Raw genomic sequence first — 21,421 nt, 5'->3', positions numbered from 1 at the left:
GAAGTCCAGAAATAGACTCTCACCTGATGACCAGAGATAGATTCTCACCTGATGACCAGAGATTCACAAGATTAAGATGGTATAAGAATATTAAGATGGTATAAGAAGAGAACTTGGTAGTCCTTGAAAAAGTAAAACCAAGAATTTTAAAGTTAATAGAATGAACAAAGCTTGTTTAAAATATTTTGAAAACTTACTTTTAATTTAATTTTTAAAATTTATAATGAGTTTTTACACCCATTATGAATGGTTTATTCCCACCTATTAATGGCTCATTTGCTTAACCAACTCATGCATACCGCAGGATATCAATGTTATCACTAATTTAAACAAAAATAATCTCAAAAAAAAAAAAAAAGAATTATTATAAAAAATATGTAAAATACAGTAAGTCTATAAAAGTCACATAAAACTTTGACAACACAGACAATCATTTCATTAGTAAAATGTGCTCAAAACAAAAAAAGGTTTTGAAAGTTTCTTAATTATATGAACAGAAATAAAAGTGGAATTTCATTATTTTAATATAATATAGCAAAAATTCAAGACATTTGGAAAAAAAGGTTTTAACAGAAATTAAAAACAATCTTCAAATAGCTATTGATATTTGCAAATTTATAAAGAAATTAAAAAATTATTTATATAGATAAATAAAATAAATATATAATAAAATATATTAAGAAATTAAAAAAAATTTCTTTGTTATATTAGGAAATTAAAAAATAATTTCTCTGTTATATTAAGAAATTAAAAAATAATTTCTCTGTTATATTAAGAAATTAAAAAATAATTTCTCTGTTACATTAAGAAACTAAAAAATAATTTCTCTGTTATATAAAGAAATTAAAAAATAATTTCTGATATATTAAGAAATTAAAAAATAATTTCTTTGTTATATTAATAAATAAATAAAATAATATTTAAAAAAGTGTTAATAGAAGCTATTCTTAATATTAACAGAAGTTATATTTGAAAATTTTTTAAAGTTATTTTATTTTCAGAAAAGCAATACTTTATATAATCTAGGCAATAATTTTTCATCTTTTCTTTTTCATGCTTTCCTCAGCATATTTACTATTCTTACTATAAATGTTTTACTATAAGCAATATAAAAGCTTACATAATTACATAATTACAGGGAAAATTATACGTCATAATTACAGGGAAAAGGTTTTACATTTTAACTAAATTACATAAATTTCTTAAGGTTGGGTTGCAAAATTTAAAAATAAATAAAATGACCTATTTTGATGTAACACACAAGAAATCAAATATTTTACACATATGTACACAATACTTTAAGCATTTCAATAACTAGAAAGTCTAACACAGAGCAATGAGAAAGTGTCTGCAAAGAAAGTTACAGAGCAATTAGAAAGTGCTTGCAAAAAAAGTCACAGAGAAATGAGAAAGTGCTTGCAAAAAAATATCAAACTAACAAAACTTAGCAAAATAAATATGAAACTTACAAAACTTGACAAATAAGATAACCATTTGAAATTTCAATCAACAAATCAGATTCGTTGTTGACTTTTAGAGGTACTTCATATTGAAAATTAAATGTGGGTGAGTGTGATGCAGCAACAACACAACTTTCTACGAATGAGGTCTCTGAAAGAAATGATAAATGACAGCGCACATATGTTCTTACTCCATTTTCTAAATATTGATCATGATATTTGTGGTGCCTAAATACTTCATTCACAGCATCCTGCAAATAAAACAAATACTTCATTCACAGCATCCTGCAAATAAAACAAATACTTCATTCACAGCATCCTGCAAATAAAACAAATACTTCATTCACAGCATCCTGCAAATAAAACAAATACTTCATTCACAGCATCCTGCAAATAAAACAAATACTTCATTCACAGCATCCTGCAAATTAAACAAATACCTCATTCACAGCATACTGCAAGCAAAAATCTTTTTTAACTGTTTATTTCAGTTCAGTTAAAAAATACAACACATTTATTGAGATTTTTTAATTTTCTATATCAATAAAAAAGCAAATTTGACAACTTTTAAATAATATATTTTTTTTTACAATATAAATATTACTTATTTTTTCATACTTAATAATATGCATACTTTTTAAACAGTATAAACAATAAAATACATTTATTTTATTTAAAAAAACACTTATACTTCATTTTTGATCTTTTTTTTGCCATCAAGGAATGTTTTGTTAATTTTTAATTGGTCACATGCAATAACAATTAACTACATAACATCAACATACATTTTATACTTTTTTGTTAAATGTTTTATTAATATATTTAAATTTAAAATAGATATTACTCATATAACAAAAAACAAAGTGACAAAACACTTAACTAAAAGTAGAAATTTCAAATAGAAAAAAATATATATATATAATCAAAAATACTAATTTGATTCATGCAATTAACTTTATCACATGCAATTAACTTTGTCACAATCAACTTTAGCAACATGTCAAAGTTTGCATCAAATCTTGAAAATCTGATATAAAATCTTGAAACAACAATTATTCAGATTACAGTGTATGGATTTTACTGCTTTAGGCTCTTCTTGAGCTAGTGTTAACTCTTTTTTTTTAAAAAGCATTTAAAATAGATAAAAAATATAAAGCAATTATTTTCAAGTGTATAAAATTTATTATAAAATGATGTCAGTGGTGAAAAACTTTTACTTCTAGATCTGGATAAACCTAGGATTCGGCCAGAACAGCTAGTGTTATGCTTTAATTTTTTTTCAATATTGATTTTGAAAATTGTTTTTTCATCAAAATGAACAATGTATGGTTACGAGACATGGTTACGAAGACTCTTAGATGCTAAGTTTTACATCTTCTTTAGCAATAACTGCCATTTCTTGAGCTATTTGTTTCACCTTTCTAGATGCTGCTGACCTGCTGCAACCTAGATTTGTAAGATTAACCCCATAGCTAGGATTACAGAAGTAACCTTTGCCAAAACATTGGGAGAAATACCAGTAACTGTAAGAATTGTGGTAAAAAGAATATCTCTTATTGTATTGGTGGTTTGACTTTCTTAATAAAAATGCATTTTTTTCATTTTTTTTATTTAGCTTTTCTTTACCACTTCGTAATAGTTTCTCACTATTATTTGTACATACTACTATCACTTTTTGTGATTTTTCTTATTTCCTATCAAACCTTCTATTAAACTATACATTATATTTTTAACAATATTTTGACATTTTTTTCTATTTTGAATTAAATGAGATTTACTTTGTTAAAAATATGGGATGAAACTAAAATATTTACTCCAGAATTTCATAATATGCATTAATGTTAATTTACTGTTGTCAGTTTTTTCTTTTAATGACTTTCTAAATGTAAGAAAACTTGTTTTTTATTTAAGAAAAATTAACAATAGAAAAAAAAGCAATTAAGCAAGCAAACCAATCAAAAGAAGACTTTTAATAATGCTTAAGTAGTTCAACGGTTTCATTGCATATTTTTTTTTTAAGCCTTTTTTTAATTTAAACAACAATTATTAAAAAAACAGGATACACAATAATCTAAAAAAACAAAAGACCATTATGAGCACATTAAAAAATTAAATTTTATGATTTACTATGTGCTCAAAGCCAAACTATTTGAGAACTATTTATTCATAAACTATTTAAGATAAATGTATTATTTTTTTTTTAAATAATAGATTTATCTTATAATATCAAAATATTTACAAGATAAATGCATATATTTGAAAACTTTTTTTGTAATTGTATTTTTCTCATATTTGCCCCAAATATATAATATATATATATATATATATATATATATATATATATATATATATATATATATATATATATATATATATATATATATATATATATATATATATATATTTATATATATACATACATACATACATACATACATACATACATACATACATACATACATACATACATACATACATACATATATATACATACATACAAACATACATATATATATATATATACAAACATACATATATATATATACAAACATATTTGAGATTTATAGAGATAGAGAATAGAATCCAAAGTAAGAAAGTGTCGAGCTCGATAAAGAGATGCAACCTTAGCAGATGCTAATTTTGTAACTGATTTGATATATGGTTTCCAAGAAAGATTGGAAGTAAGAGTTAATCCTAGAAGATGAAGAGTAGATGACTCATCGAGTACATCACCATTCATAAATATAGGGAGATCTAAATTATTGCGATAACGATTGGCTGAAAAAAATTCAGTTTTATTTGTATTGAAGTTCACCAGCCACTGTGAGCCCCATGCTGTAGCAGTAGTGAGATCCTTTTTAAGCTCATATATGTGTATGTATATACACACATATATATATATATATATATATATATATATATATATATATATATATATATATATATATATGTATATGTATATGTATATGTATATGTATATGTATATGTATATGTATATGTATATGTATATATATATGTATATGTATATATATATGTATATATTTGGTTAGCAACTAAATAATTACAGATTTCACTCATAGATAGCTTTAGTTGAATTTTTAGGTTTGCTGACATAATTGAAATGTCAAACACATTTGATAGTTGGTACATCAACTGTCACTCTGGATAAAATTTTTTTTGATTGGTTGTGTAGTTTTTGTTTGGCGTCTATTGAAAAATGGAAAATCAAAACAAATATATTTTACTTTTTTATTTGCGGAAAGGAAAAAAACGCATTGCAAGCTCACAAAAAGTTATGTGCTGCTTATGGTGACAAAGCTTTAAAAGAAAGGCAGTGTCAAAATTGGTTTTCCAAATTTCATTCGGGTGATTTTTCACTCAAAGATGAAAAATGCTCTGGTTGTCCAGTTAAAGTTGATGACGACCAAATCAAAGCAATAATCGATTCGGATCATCACAGTACAACAAGCGAGATTGCAGAGAAGTTTTATGTATCACATAAATGCATTGAAAACCACTAAAAACAACTTTGCTATGCACGAAAACTTGATATATGGGTTCCTCACGAACTGAAAGAAAATCATTTAACACAATGCATTAACATCTGCGATTTGTTAAAGAAACGTAATGAAAATGATCCTTTTTGAAACATAATGAAAATGATCCTTTTTAAAACAATTTATAACTGGTGATGAAAAATGGGCTGTTTACAATAATGTCAATTGGAAAAGATCGTGGAGCAAGCCAGATGAACCAACTCAAACAACATCAAAAGCTGATATTCATTAAAAGAAAGTTATGTTATCAGTTTGGTGGGATTACAAAGGAATTGTCTACTTTAAACTTTTACCACCCAACCAAACGATCAACTCAGATGTCTACATTGAACAACTAACAAAATTGAACAATGCAGTTGAAGAAAAGCGGCTCGTATTGACAAATCGAAAAGGTGTTGTATTCCATCATGACAATGCAAAGCCACACACATCTTTGGTCACTAGGCAAAAATTATTGGAGCTTGGTTGGGATGTTTTGCCACATCCACCATATAGTTCTGACCTTGCACCATCTGATTACTTTTTATTTTGATCTTTGCAAAACTCCTTGAATGGTAAAAACTTCAATAATGATGATGATGTCAAATCATACCCTTCAGTTTTTTGCTGATAATAACCAGAAGTTTTATGAACATGGAACTATGATGCTGCCTGAAAGGTGGCAAAAGGTCATTACTCAAAATGGGTAATACATTACAGAATAAAGTTATTTTGTTCCATGAAAAAATTGTCTTTTAATTTTCTAAAAAAAATCTGCAATTACTTAGTTGTCAACCCAATATATATATATGTATATATATATATATATATATATATATATATATATATATATATATATATATATATATATATATATTTATATATATATATATATATATATATATATATATATATTTATATATATATATATATATATATATATATACATATATATATACATATATATATATATATATATATATATATATATATATATATATATATATATAGCGTAGAAAATAATAGCTGGTCAATAGACAATGACCGCCCGAAATGACTAAATTTGCTAATTTGACCTCCCAAAATAAATTCTTGCCAGTCATGGTTGACTGGTTGAAAAAAAATCAGAGTTATTTAAAAACAGGGTTTGACAAATAAACAGAATGTTATTTGGAAAATGCCTATACTAAAATTTCATAAAATCATTATAATTTTGAAAAACTTTTAAAAATAGTTTTATTGTTAATGATATCCTACTTTAATTGTTACCGGGTTGTTAAAGCAAAAAGTTTTAAAGCAAAAAGTAGTTAAAACAAAATTTTTTTTTAAAATACTGCCTGGTTTTTATCTTTGTTTTTAAAATGTTGCATTAAATGCGATAGTGGTGTAGTGGTAGAGCGCTCGCTTCATAAGCAAGAGGTTCTGAGTTTGATTCCCAATACATCCCTGGTAGCACCGCGTTCAACTTGTTTCTCTGCGCAGCGGCCTTGTTCGTCAAGGTTCATGTTTCGGAGTTATAGAAGTGAGAGAGGGTTATAACCACAAGTAGCTTCCTCATATGTAGTGGCCTTGTTGGCCTTGGGGAGGAGAATTACAAATAAAAAAAAAATAAAAAATAAAAAAATTAACTTTATATCAAAAATTCAATAATTAAAAATTGATGAAAATATTATACATGTTGTAAACTATATCTACTAAGCTTTTTTGCTTCACTTTTTTAAATTACTTTCATTTTACTAATGCTGAAAATCCTTTTTTTCATAAATGAATAAAGTTCTTATTTTACTATTATTTTAGTTAAAATAATGTTTCAACTAAAATAACAGTAAAATAAGAACGTCAATCATTTATGAAAATATATATTGATATTAATGTGAAAATGTATATTAGTTTTAATGTTTATTAATTTCTGTATTTAATTAAGAACATTTTTTCTTTTAACTGGAATTAGTAAATTTGCTTTATTTTTCTTTATTTTTTTTTTCTCATACATTTGATTGAATGATTTATAGATAAATAAAATTACTAATTGTAAGTTTGGAATTGGATATTTGTAATAGGATTATTAAAATATATATAGGATATTATTTAGTAAAACTTCATTTTATGTAACATTAGTAACTTTTATAGTAGAGTTTTGTAAAACAATCATCTTCTTTGTATTAAATATTCAGTTTAAATAATATCTGTGAACGAGAGTTAAAACAATTTATATTAACTAATTAATACCCCTAATAATTCATACTGATGATAAAATCGTTTTAATTTAAATTACATTAAATTTTTATTATAAAAAAATGTATAAAACAAAAACAAACGATATAAAAAGCATGTTTTAATATAAAACAACCTTGTCATGTTGGTTTATTGATGTTTTATACAGTTGTCATGTTGGTTGTCATGATGTTTTATACAGTCTAAAACATTAAAAAAATAAAAGGCGTTTAAAATAAATTGCGTTTTACCGCCAGTGTGAGCAAGGTATAACATTAGCGGTTTTTGAAATGATTTTATTGAGCAAGTTATATAAAATGTGCCCTAGTTTTTCTTTTTTAACTTCAGAGATTAAAGTTCTTATTTTATTTTTATTCGAAATTTTTGTATGTGATTAAAAATATCATCTGAATTGTACTTTGTATTTTTTTCATTTAATCTTTTTAATTATTTTTCTTGTAGCTTTTTCCGCCATTAGCGAAGTCATTGCAATGAAATGAACTATTTTTAAATAAATTAAAAGTTATCAATTACCCATTTGCACTTTTAGAAAAAGCATTGGTTTTATTTAAAAATATTAATATTTTTGCTACGATACGAACTTGTTAATTTTCAAGAGTTAATTTACTTTTGTATTGATAAAGTTCAGTCATGACGAATTTCTAAGACAAAAACTTAACAAAAAAATTTGAACAGTTGACCGTTAATTTCTTGTGTTGGCCGGTCAAATTGACCATTCATCTTCTATTTCTTTTTTTCCACGCTGTGTGTGTGTGTGTGTATATATATATATATATATATATATATATATATATATATATATATATATATATATAAACAGCAACATATATATATATATATATATATATATATATACATATATATATATATATATATATATATATATATATATATATATATATATATATATATATATAATATATATATATATATATATATATATATATGTATATATATGAACAGCAACATATATATATATATATATACATATATATATGTATATATATATATAAACAGCAACATATACATATATATATATATATATATATATATATATATAAACAGCAACATACATATATATATATTATATATATATATATAAACTGCAATATATATATATATTATATATATGTATATTATGTATATATGTATATATTATATATATATTATATATATGTATATATTATATATAATATATATATATATATATAACATATTATATATAATATATACATATATATATATATATACATATATATATATATATATATATATATATATATATATATATATATATATATATATATATATATATATATATATTGCTGTTTATTGTATCAAGTTTAGATACAAAGTCTTTTAGTTGATTAAAAGTGGTCAATATATTGTAAATTATTTACAAAAAAGATCAATATTTATATATATACAATAGAACTTAAAGTTTCATGCCTATCAGCAATCATCAGCGAAATCTATTTTTTAAGTCAACAAAAAACCATTTAAAAAATACAACAAATAGTCAATAGTTTGAATTCTGACGTCAAAACAAAACAAATTGATGAAGAAAATTGGTTAATTACCCATGTCGAATTAGACGAGAAGAAACTTGTTTCTATGCCTGCACTTAAATATTATTTCACTTTTTTTTATTTAACAGATTTAGATTTTTGAAGAAAAGACTTTCATACATTTCATTTATACATAATTTAGAGAATTTTATGGTTATAAGCATTGCACTGTTTAACTATTTTCATTTAACAACTAGATTTAAATTTGCATCTTTCAAAATATGCTTTGATAGTTGATTATCATTTTTGTACTTACAATTATTAAAGGATTTTATATGGTTGGCATATCTAAGTTTAACTGGTGTTTCACTTAAACTGATGTAGAATTTATTGATAGAAGTGTGAGCAGGATCATTGGAACTTACATTAGCTTGACATATAATGTTTTTTTGTAATGCATTGGTTTGAAAAAGGGCAGGTATTCTTATTGGTTTGACAAAGGGCAGGTATTCTTATTGAGGCAGTTGCAGTTGGTTTAAGGTGAAATTTTGTTATTGTTTATAATGTGGCGATTGTGTGCATTTAAAATAGATATTCAGCATACAGTTAGAACTTATTTTATCATGTTTGTGTTAAAAATTTGGTGGAGCTTATGATTTATTGAGAAGTGTTTATCAATTAAGGTTAAAAAGCTTTTTCCTACATTAGAGATTACATTTTTTCTGAAAGGAACTAAATGGTGTTGCATTTACAATTCTTGGTGTGAGGTAAGTTTGAATTAGGGTGGAAAGTTTGTAATTAAAGACAAACTTTAACAGTGCGTCATAGGAGTGGATCTTTAAAATATTCTTCAATCAATGAATTTGCAGACAATCTTAACTCAATTAAAGACAGAAGTTATTTTAAAACATTTGGCGGGTGGTTTCAACCAGGGTGAATATAGTTTAAAGAATTTCCAGGGCTTGGAATATGGTTGGAAAATAAGGTCATTAAGATTTACATCAAATGTAACATCAAGGTAATTTATGACTTTCATGTTGCACTGTATTGATATAGAAAGATTGTTTTTTTAATATATTAACAAAATGTTTTTTTATTTTTTTATTTGGGGTCCACTCATATTTTTAAAAATTGCTAAACCATCATTGCAATATAAATTGTCTGCAAATTCATTATGTGAAGCACTGTTATATGATGCAATGTTAAAGTCTGGCTTTAATTACAAGTCATATGATGCACTGTTAAAGTCTGGCTTTAATTACAAACTTTCATACTGCCCTAATTTAAATTTACCTCAGACAAATCACTAATCTATTTAGCACTCCACTTTAAGTTTCATCACAATGTTATATTTTTTCATCTACAATAATGAAAGAATAATGAAAGAATAATGAAAGAAAAGATTGATGCCCCATTCCAAATCCTTAGCCAATGTAGCGTCACTTTTTAGCAGCAGCAGACTATAAGATTGTCAAAGTTAAAAATACTTTACTAAATTTAGACACCAGTAAACCAATTGGAATAGATGGAGTTCATCCACATGTATTAAAAGAGTTTGCTTTTGGCTTGGTCCTTACCACTTTCACTTCTGTTTTAACCATCACTCGATTCTAGAACTATTCCTTATGAATGGTCTTGTGACAACATTACACCACTCTTTAAAAAAGGAAATAAAACAGATCCAACCAATTACAGACCGATCTCTTTAACATCAGTGATATGCAAGATAATGGAACACATCATAAAAAGTGCTAAAATGAATCATCTATATGCAAATAACTTAGTACATACAAGTCAACTTGTGTAACAAACCTCCTAGAAACACCTGACTTTGCAACTGAATCAGTTGCAAAATCAAATCCAATATTCTGTCAATATAATCTTCCTTGACTTTGAAAAAGCATAAAAATGAATGCTGATGATACTAAATTACTTGCAAAAATAAATTTAAAAGATATTAAGAACAGTATAAGTATACTCCAAGCTAATCTAGACAATTTTATTAATTAGACTAATACATGGCTAATACGCCTAAATATAGATAAATGTAAAGATATGCATGTTGGTAAAAACAATCTTATGTCAAACTACACTCTCACTAATGAGATTTAATCTTGCAAAAACTACCTGCGAATAAGATCTTGGTGTTTTAATACCAAACAATCTTAAATCTTCAGCACAAGCATGTAAAATTGCCTCATCAGCTGGTAAAATAATTGGTCAACTGAAACATGTTTTGTCAGTTGTGATGTTAATCTCTGGAAGTTATATACTTGGTTTGTATGTCCACATCTTGAATTTGCAGTTCAAGCATGGAATCCTCACCTCCAAAAAGATATAAAACTTCTTGAATCAATTCAACGTAGGGTGACACAGCAATATAAAATATAACAAAACATCAATAATATACAATGGATTAACAATAAATTTAATTACAATTTAATTAATTGAAGTAATTGATAATTGTTGACAAATTGCTTATATAAATAATTAACAAAAGCGAACCCAAAACACTACCCTGTGGCACACCACTAGTTACATACACCCAGTTGAACTCCTGTTTGCCAAGATCAACTCTCTGCTTTTGATTAGTTTTGATTAGAAAGTCACCAATCCGGCAAAACAGTTTTCCAGTGATACCAAATGCTTCTAGTTTATGTTTAAAATGTTACTTATCTTGGGACTTGAAGTGATAGTATCACCATTAAAATCATGCAAAGCACTGATTTGCTTTATATTTCTTGATTTGATTTTATGTAGCTAATAGTAATTTCTTTGTCTTGTTGTAAACTATTGTATTTCCACAGCTTCTGATGCATTGCTTAGTGTTCTTTTCAATTTGATTGCAAACCTTAATGCAAACTTATTGTGAACCTGCTTATGTTTATGGAGAAATGGTGTAACTTGGGATCTGGTGTTGTGTTCTTAGAAGAAAACAAAACATCCCATTCAATATCAAGATATCAAGATTCAGATTTTTGATGCCTGATAATCTATAGTTCAAATTTGACTGCACAAAAACAGGTCTTTTTATTGTTTCAGGGGTAGTCAGATGCCATTCAATAGACAGGTGGTGTTGGTTGGTAATGTTGCAAAGTGGAGAAGGTGGCTCAATATTGGATATGCTGTTGGATGAGTCAGTTAGTATCAAGTCTAGAAAATTTTTATATTTGCCATTTGTATTGCAGAATGATGGAAAATTAACCACTAGGAAAATAAAATGATCTTTGTGAGTATGCACAAATCGATGATCTGACAAGGTGGTGGCTACTGATGCATATGCTAAACCTTTATTCTATGTTATCTTGTTAAAATTGAAATTTCTGGCTAAGCACATACAAACAAATACTATATTTTAGACCGCATCAGATGCCAAAACTAATGATCCTAACATTGCTTACTCAAGATATAAGAGTGCGATAGAGTCATTGTTGTGATTAAGAGGTGGTCTATAAATAATTCTTCTAATGTTAACAGTACACCATATTTGTTCAATAGCTTTACAGTTTAATTGATGCATATACAGGGGTCAAAATAGAAATATAACATTATTTCTGTCTTTATTAATGTTAAAAGGTTATAGGTGATTAGCATACAGAGATTTAAAAGGATTTCACAGAAGCCAAAAAATACATTTTTTTTGTCAATCAAGTTTTTTTCCTCAGATGTACCCTGGTTATATAATATCCTGTGATTGTGCAAATTAATGATGGATTTGACATTTGGCATACATAAGTAGCTTATTTTAATTGTATTTTAATTAAATATTGTGCCAAGCTTGTGAGCAATCATAAAGTGCAGATCTACCATGGATAAAAAACAACTGCCAATTTTTGATGCAACACCAGTACTGAAAGGTGGGTTGTACCAGAACGTTTTGTTAACTAATTTAACTAATGCATCTTAATAAGAAGTGCAATAACTTTTTAGTATGTTAGGAAGGTTGTTAGAGTCAGCATGTATATAACTGATTGAAGAATCCAGCTTGCAGTTAGGAAAGAGTTGTAATTAAGACTTAATGTTAAGTTCAGAGAATTAACAATTTTAAAATTACAACTGATGAATATAAATAGATCATTATTTTAAAAAATTTTTACAAAATGCTTCTTTATTTTTTCCATTTGCAGACTACACTGCATAATTTTTATTTTTGATTTTGCATTTAATAGCTAATGATTGGCGTATAGGAATAAAAGTACCATAGAAAAGTTGTACTTTCTTCATTTAAATATATATATATATATATATATATATATATATATATATATATATATATATATATATATATATTTAAATATAAATATAAATAAAATAAATGTATGTATGTATGTATGTATGTATGTATGTATGTATGTATGTATGTATGTATGTATGTATGTATGTATGTATGTGTGTATGTATGTTTATACACAAGAAAGAAATTGATATAATAAAAGAAAAATTTGGAAATTTAATTACTTTGAAAATTAAACTTATTTATAAGGTTTTTTATGAAAAGCAATTAAAAAATTATACCTTCAGCCCACACAAACGCATAATTGATACAGATAAAAAAATAGTCTTTGTTTCTGTCATATTGGTTACAGTAGCAAAATTTTCTTGATGAAGAGTATATTTAATATACAGTTCTAAGGAACCCTTGCAAAAGTTTTTATCAGGTAAAATCGGAATACTCAACTGCTGCATGCTGGGATTTCCACTACTGGCATAAAACAATAAAAAAATCTTTGATATTTCTAGTGTTCCCTAAAAATTACAAATGACATTGAATGTGAAATTGAAGCATCACTTATGACATCATACTTAAACAGCAAAACAAATAGCAATATTATGTATGTATGTATATTTATCTATGTATGTATGTATTTATATATATATATATATATATATATATATATATATATATATATATATATATATATATATATATATATATATATATATATATATATATACACACACACACACTACTAGTACTAAATTTACTACTATTAAATCTTCCACTACTACTTATATACATGTATTATAAAGTTGAGTCACATATAATTGTCATCATTTTATCACTTCCGCACTTGCATGTTTCTTATAACCCAGATTCTCCAATAATTTTTTCACTTATATTTTAGATGCTTTAGATATATAGACTACATAATAATAACTATAAAAAAAATGTAACTTAAATACATAATAATAACTATAAAAAAAACGTAACTTAAATACATAATAATAACTATAAAAAAAATGTAACTTAAATACATAATAATAACTATAAAAAAAATGTAACTTAAATACATAAAAATGAAAGAAAAAGCTATTTACAGCTTTTAAAGGAAAGAAATCTCTAATTTGTTGTCATAAATATTTTATTTTCATTAGTTTTCAAAAAATTATACTTTTCCGAAAATTTAGCAAATAATGTTAAGTGGATGAACAAGGCTAGTTTAAACTAAGGAAACACAAAAAAATATTAGTTTAAACCATGGAAGCACATAAAAATATTAGTTTAAACTATGGAAGCACCCAAAAATAATTTTCAAGTGATTAACATCCTACAAGAGAATTTGTTTGTAAAATATTTATATTACATAGCTGACTGTTGAGAAGCAAAAGTTTGATTTTTTATTAATTTTTTATTTCTTTTTTTATTAATTTTTTATTTCTTTTTTTATTAATTTTTTATTTCTTTTTTTATTAATTTTTTATTTCTTTTTTTATTAATTTTTTTATTAATTTTTTATTTCTTTTTTTATTAATTTTTTATTTCTTTTTTCCTTCTTTTTTTTTTTAATTCTTTTCTATTACTTTGCTGATTTTTTATTTTAAGTTTTGTAATTAACAAAAAATTTGGCATTTCAAGGGATTCCTAAGTGCAAGCTAAACACAGCTTATTTAATTTATAAATAAACATTAGAAAACAAGTTTTGATTTAAACTCACCAAATTAAATAAAGTGTCAAATACAAAATATTAAACCCAAATACAAAATATTATTATTTTTTTTATATTAAAGCAAACATCCAAGCATTTCTTAAAATTAAGTTTTTTAAGAAATGTCTGGATAACTTTTAAATTTATATCTTTCTTATACTACATTTGTTTAGTAATTATATTATTTAGTACTTATATTATTTAGTTTATATTATTATTATTATATTAGCTTTGTTTTTAAAATAAAACAAATATAAGGTAGAATAAGACTTTTAAAAGTGTTAACTTATAAACAAATATAAGGTAGAATAAGACTTTTAAAAGTGTTAACTTATAAACAAATATAAGGTAGAATAAGACTTTTAAAAGTGTTAACTTATAAACAAATATAAGGTAGAATAAGACTTTTAAAAGTGTTAACTTATAAACAATCATAAGGTAGAATAAGACTTTTAAAAGTGTTAACTTAAAATTTTTATACGAGTATTATCATCTATTATAAAATTTTATATACAAGGACAAAAGCCCTTCTTTTAGCATGTAAGACTAAAATGTGTTCTAAGCCTTCTTTTAGCATATAAAACCAAAATGTGTTCTAAGCCTTCTTTTAGCATATAAAACCAAAATGTGTTCTAAGCCTTCTTTTAGCATATAAAACCAAAATGTGTTCTAAGCCTTCTTTTAGCATATAAGACTAATGGTTTTGGCACAGAGAACTGCAGAGGAGCACTTAAAACTTAATTTTTTGCAACAAACTGTTTTCTGTGATTTTAAAACAAAAATGATCTTAAAATGATCTTTATCTTAAAAAATTAATAACAATTTTTAAAAAATCTATTTCACTTTTCACAATATTTCTTTTTTGTTCCTTAGTAAGCTATAGTTATTTTAAAACTCTTTTTGTGTTACTAAACAGATAAGATAATACATTAATCAGACCAATTTTTTTTCAAAAAAGAAAAAATCAACATGCTAGAAATTTCTATCGTAAAAAATAATATAGCATTAAAAACAACGTAGTTTTTTGTTTACATCTTGGGAAATAATCTGTTTTAGTGAGTTTAATTAACTCTCAATTTATTTTCTTAAGTTTATTTAACATATGAACACAACTTGTATTATTTCTTAAGTTTATTTAACATATGAACACAACTTGTATTATTTCTTAAGTTTATTTAACATATGAACACAACTTGTATTATTTCTTAAGTTTATTTAACATATGAACACAACTTGTATTATTTCTTTGGGAGACTTTTATTTTTCTAAAAAATTATCTAGTTAAAGGTCGCAAATTTTGTTTGTGTTTTTCTCAATTCCATACCAAAATTTACTTCACTTTGAAGAAGAAAACTAAAAACTTGAAAAAGTTTATAGCAAACTTAAAATTTAGGAATCTCTCTATGAGTCTGTTGGTTTTTCATCCTATCAAAATAAATAAAGTTTAATAACTTAATAAATTATTGCTCTAGATTAAATTAACTCTTAAATGTTTCATTAGTCAATTGCAGAAACCTCAAACAAAATTATACATTAACATCAAAAAAGTTAAGTAAGAAGAAACATCTCAATTTTGTTTTTTAGTATTGATTATGTCAAATAAGGTTGTTTTTGGTGCTTCCTTAACACACATAACAAAGTGTTCTGTCACATAAGTAAAAATGAATTTAAGAACATGAAATTTCAAACAACTTATAGATTTCAGCTTTAGATAAATGTAAATATTATAAATACTATTATATATAAACTTTAAGATTTCTAAAAAACAATTCTTGAAGTTAATTACAATGTTTATCTTAAGAGATATACTTTTTCAAGCAGCTCTTCTAGCTCACAATCTCCTCTAATTTGTAAATTCTTACTAAAAGAAAACTTTTAATTTTCTTAAATATATACCAAACAAACACTATACCTATTTGCATATTTGTATATTATATATACAAATATGTAAAAAATCTAAGTTTGTAACAAATTTGTGGCTTTAGAATATTAAATTTAACCAAATGTATCCTGGTCTGGATTGCAGCATATATTTACAAAATAAAATATAATACATCTTGAAAAAACTCAGCTTGTGTCTTTAAGATCTATAGCTTACTGTACTTAAGGTTATGATTTCTTGTCCACAAAATCATCAAAGCCTAAATCTGTTGTAACTTATGCCACAAAAATTATTAACAAAAGTTTATTAACAAAAACTGTGGTTAATAAGTATATTATTAACCATAGCTTTTGCTTAGTTCTATAACTGTTTAGTATTTACACAATATGTAGAACCATGGCACATTTCTTCCATAAGATTAAAATTCAGTTCTGAATCCTAAATTGTTTGTAGTGTCTATACAATACAATTATTTGTTTATATTACGTTTTAAATAATTATATTATGTCGTATAAAACAAATATTAATCCGTGTAATATAAATACAGGATAAAAATACTTATTTTTATATGCCAAAATAAAAATAAAATAGAAATCAGGTAAATATAAGCTCATTACTACTTTAATCAACTTTAAATACAAATAAACAAACTTAAAAGACAAGCATTTCTTGGTGATACTTGTGGTTAGAAAAGTACATGCATTAATTTTTTAAATTAGCTTTGCCTGACCTGATGGACAAATAACCATAAGTAATATTTGTCTAACCAGGTTAGATAATTTGTATTAAAATTGCTTTAAAACATAAAACTATTTTTCATAAAAACTTTTATCTAGAAATATAAAAATTAACAATCGCAATTGCTTCAAATAATAAACTTCTAAAATCGCTTTTGCCCATTGCAATTTGTTATTAACAATTGTTTAACTCATCCTATGGGAATACAATTGTATGCTCACATAAAAAAGCGCATGAGCAAAAATCAAATATATATATATATATAAATATATATATATATATATATATATATATATATATATATATATATATATATATATATATATATATATATATATATATATATATAATATCAGTTGACAATTTAATTTTCAAATTATGTCTAGTTTTTACATTCAAGGTACTGCTACTGTACAAATACTCTTATATAAAGGTTAGCATGACACTAGTATATTCCGCTCTTAACTTTAAAATGCACACTTTATTCCAGACACTATTTTTCACAAAAAGATGAGAAAAAGCATTTTAATAGCTGTCATAGTATGATATACTGAATACTTGAACTTACATATAATTCTAATACATATAAGTTTATTAGCTTGAACTTTAACAAAAAAAAGAAACAGAAAAAAAAATCTTTAGCAATAAAAAACCAGAATTAGTTGTAAATTTTTTTTTTACTGTGGTCATTTTATATTTATTATATTATGTAACACTTTTTGCATAGTGTAATAAATACAAAAATATTACATGATGTAATAAAATATTTGGTATTTATTATACTATGTAACATATATTCTATTGTTGTTGCCTAGGTAAATATTGTGTTTTCTTAACCCCATTATGCCTAAAATTAACATGAAATATTTATTGTTCCACAATAAACATAAAATATATAATATCCCACAATAAAATATATAATATCCCACAATAAAATATATCATCCCACAATAAAAATGAAATATTTATTGTCCCATAATAAACATGAAATATTTATTTTCCCACAATAAACATGAAATATTTATTGTACCACAATAAACATGAAATATTTATTGTCTTGTAATAAACAGGAAATATTTATTGTCCCACAATAAACATGAAATATTTATTGCCCCATAATAAACAGGAAATATTTATTGTCCCAAAATAAACATGAAATATTTGTGCCACAATAAACATGAAATGTTTATTGTCCCACAATAAACATGAAATACTTATTTCACAACAAACATGAAATATTTATTTCACAATAAACATGAAATATTTATTGTCAATAACTTTGCTTCTGTGATCAGGATGATATTTTGAAATTTTTCATAAGTTAAAAAAAAAGTTAGCAACATAAGTATAAGCACAGTTGACTTTTGAACCAAAATTTCAGTTATTTGTTATTGCTGAATAAGAGATAAACAAACCTTAGTTAAAGAGCAATTACTATTTGATTTAGATGACATTAATTTTGCATCCAATAGATGCATTTTGTTATGAGGCAATAACTTATAATAAAAGAGAAAGAAAGTATTCTGCAAAAGCATATCTTAAGATGTGAGAGGCCTACAAAGCATATTGTTTAAAGTTTTCTACTTTTAAATTTATTCAACTAATTGTAATATTAGATAATATTATTGTTACACAATGGTAAAGGGGAAAAAAAAAGGTCAAGAAGTTTGTTACCACAAAAATTTGTTGGTAACAGTCGAGATGGCAAGAATGCACCTTTTAAATAAAGCACCTATAAATGCACCTATAAATAAAGCTTTCATTAAAATATAATAGAATATGAAGATGCTTTTTTATCTACACAAATAATCAATTCGTGTATGCAAAAAAACTCAATAAAATTGTTTATACTGAAAAAAAAATCCAATAAAAAAGATTTTAACTTTTATCAATGAATTTGAAATGATGAAACTTTTAAACCTTTAATTTAGTTGCAAAAAAAAGGAATACCTTCCCAACAAGTAAGTCACTTTTATGAACATCGCAGCTTTGTTTCCATATCTCAAAAATGATATCTGTAGATCTGTGTGTATTCATACACTGAAGTAAACATTGTTGTAACTGTATGTTAAAGGGAAGAGAAAATATGTGGCGATCTGTTTGTGGATTTGACATAAATAATCTTGGTTTTGTTTGAAAATAAGACATTTTGAAATCCCCTATAACAAAGACCATAAATATGAATATAAATATTGAAAAACAATAACATTGTCATGAAGACTAAAAACTTCTATTTTGAAGAAATAACAGCAGGGAAAATTTAGTTAACTTTAATTTTGTACCATGTTAATATAAAAATAAATATAACATTCTTAAAAAAAAAAAACAACTTAATAAGTTAATTAAATAAGTTTGTTTAAAGATAAAAAATAATTTTATGTCTTAAGAAACCCCACATCAATAAAAAACTGACTGCATTACGTCAGAAAAAAATGTTTTTTTTACATTAATCACTTTGCATTTTGATTTGAAAATGAACAAGGTAAGTTTACATAACATAAAATGGAACAACTATAAAATAATAATGATATTGTGTTTTACTAGAAAATTAAAATAATATATATATATATATATATATATATATATATATATATATATATATATATATATATATATATATATATATATATATATTCGCACAATTTTATTTCATTTTAAATATTTTATCTTGATTATATAGGATCAAAGTACAAAATAATTTTTTTTCTTAAATGTTGTGGTGTTACTTATTTTAAATTATTTTAAAATATGCGTATTATTTGCTTATATATCTCAATGTGAGTATTATTTGCATATATATCTCAATATGAGTATTATTTGCATATATATCTCGATATAAGTATTATTTGCACTTATATCTTAATATGACTATTATTTGCATATATATCTCAATCTGAGTATTATTTGCATATATATCTTAATATGAGTATTATTTGCATATACATCTCAATATGAGTATTACTTGCATATATATCTTAATATGAGTATTATTTGCATTATATATCTCAATATAAGTATTATTTGCATATATATCTCAATATAAGTATTATTTGCATATATATCTCAATATGAGTATTATTTGCATATATATCTTAATGTGAGTATTATTTTCATTATATATCTCAATATAAGTATTATTTGCATATATATCTCAATATAAGTATTATTTGCATATATATCTCAATATGAGTATTATTTGCATATATATCTTAATGTGAGTATTATTTGCATATATATCTCAATATAAGTATTATTTGCATATATATCTCAATATGAGTATTACTTGTATATATATCTTAAAACAAGTTTACATCATTTACGGACATTGTAGACAACTGTGCAAGTTTGTGTACCTGAACCTTTGAGTAAGTTATTTAAATTGCTTCTGACAATCATTAAAATTAAAAGGGAAGGTAGGAACTTTAAGGCAATTGAGATATTGCTTTTTTCATTTTCAAAATACTTTACATCATTTAAGAATGGTATTTGTAGTCATTTTTGTTGTTGTCTAGAAAGTACTAGAAAGTAAGTATTTTAAAAACTTTTTTCATTATAAAACAAGAAAACAAAAAAAAAAAGGGAAATAAAATCTTTTAAAGAAATTTTTTTATTAAAAGATTTTAATACCTGTTAGTGTGTTTTTTTGTTGTTTTTTTTTCAGTATAATAAACAAAAACTCAAAATATTTTAGTCAATAGTCATTAATTTTTGATTTTAGTTGTCATTAAATTCTAATTTTGAATTAGCAGCTTTAGATGCTTCAATAAGATGGGTATACTCTGCCCTAGTTTTTTTTAATTGCAACACCATTTTAACAAGTACAACACATTTAAAATAGGTAATCCCTTCTTAAAGCAAACATTTTATTAGAACATCCAAGTAAACACACCAAAATGTTGCTCAGGAAAATTGTACTTGATATAGCATTCAGCTTCTCTCCCATCTGAAAAAACTATGTTTAGTTTTTCAACAGCAATTTCAATTTCATGAAGTACTAAACAAAAGTCAAAAAATATTATTATAAGAAGCCATCTGAAATGTGTATGTGAATATAAAATGCTTTTACAAAAAAAAAGATTTGGAAAAAATAAGTTTTACCATTTGAACTTTGTTGCATAACATCAATTTTTCTAAA

At 24.3% G+C, this 21,421-nt stretch overlaps 1 protein-coding gene across 3 annotated transcripts in view; it reads right to left on the bottom strand.

Moving 5' to 3' along the window:
- Nucleotides 1-21,421, bottom strand: part of LOC100207572 (C2 domain-containing protein 3) — a 76,073-nt gene that overhangs the window by 15,925 nt on the left and 38,727 nt on the right. For all 3 annotated transcript variants that reach the window (XM_065813238.1, XM_065813239.1, XM_065813240.1), the window contains 5 exons: nt 21,385-21,416; nt 21,176-21,280; nt 19,237-19,445; nt 13,255-13,485; nt 1,470-1,711 (listed from right to left, as the gene is read on the bottom strand). In XM_065813238.1, coding sequence (XP_065669310.1) covers nt 1,470-1,711; nt 13,255-13,485; nt 19,237-19,445; nt 21,176-21,280; nt 21,385-21,416 — 819 coding nt within the window. The remainder of the gene's footprint in view (nt 1-1,469; nt 1,712-13,254; nt 13,486-19,236; nt 19,446-21,175; nt 21,281-21,384; nt 21,417-21,421) is intronic.

This window comes from Hydra vulgaris, chromosome 12 (genome assembly GCF_038396675.1).
Source record: "Hydra vulgaris chromosome 12, alternate assembly HydraT2T_AEP".
NCBI classification, from domain to species: Eukaryota; Metazoa; Cnidaria; class Hydrozoa; order Anthoathecata; family Hydridae; genus Hydra; species Hydra vulgaris.
This window is presented reverse-complemented; position numbering and strand designations above follow the sequence as displayed.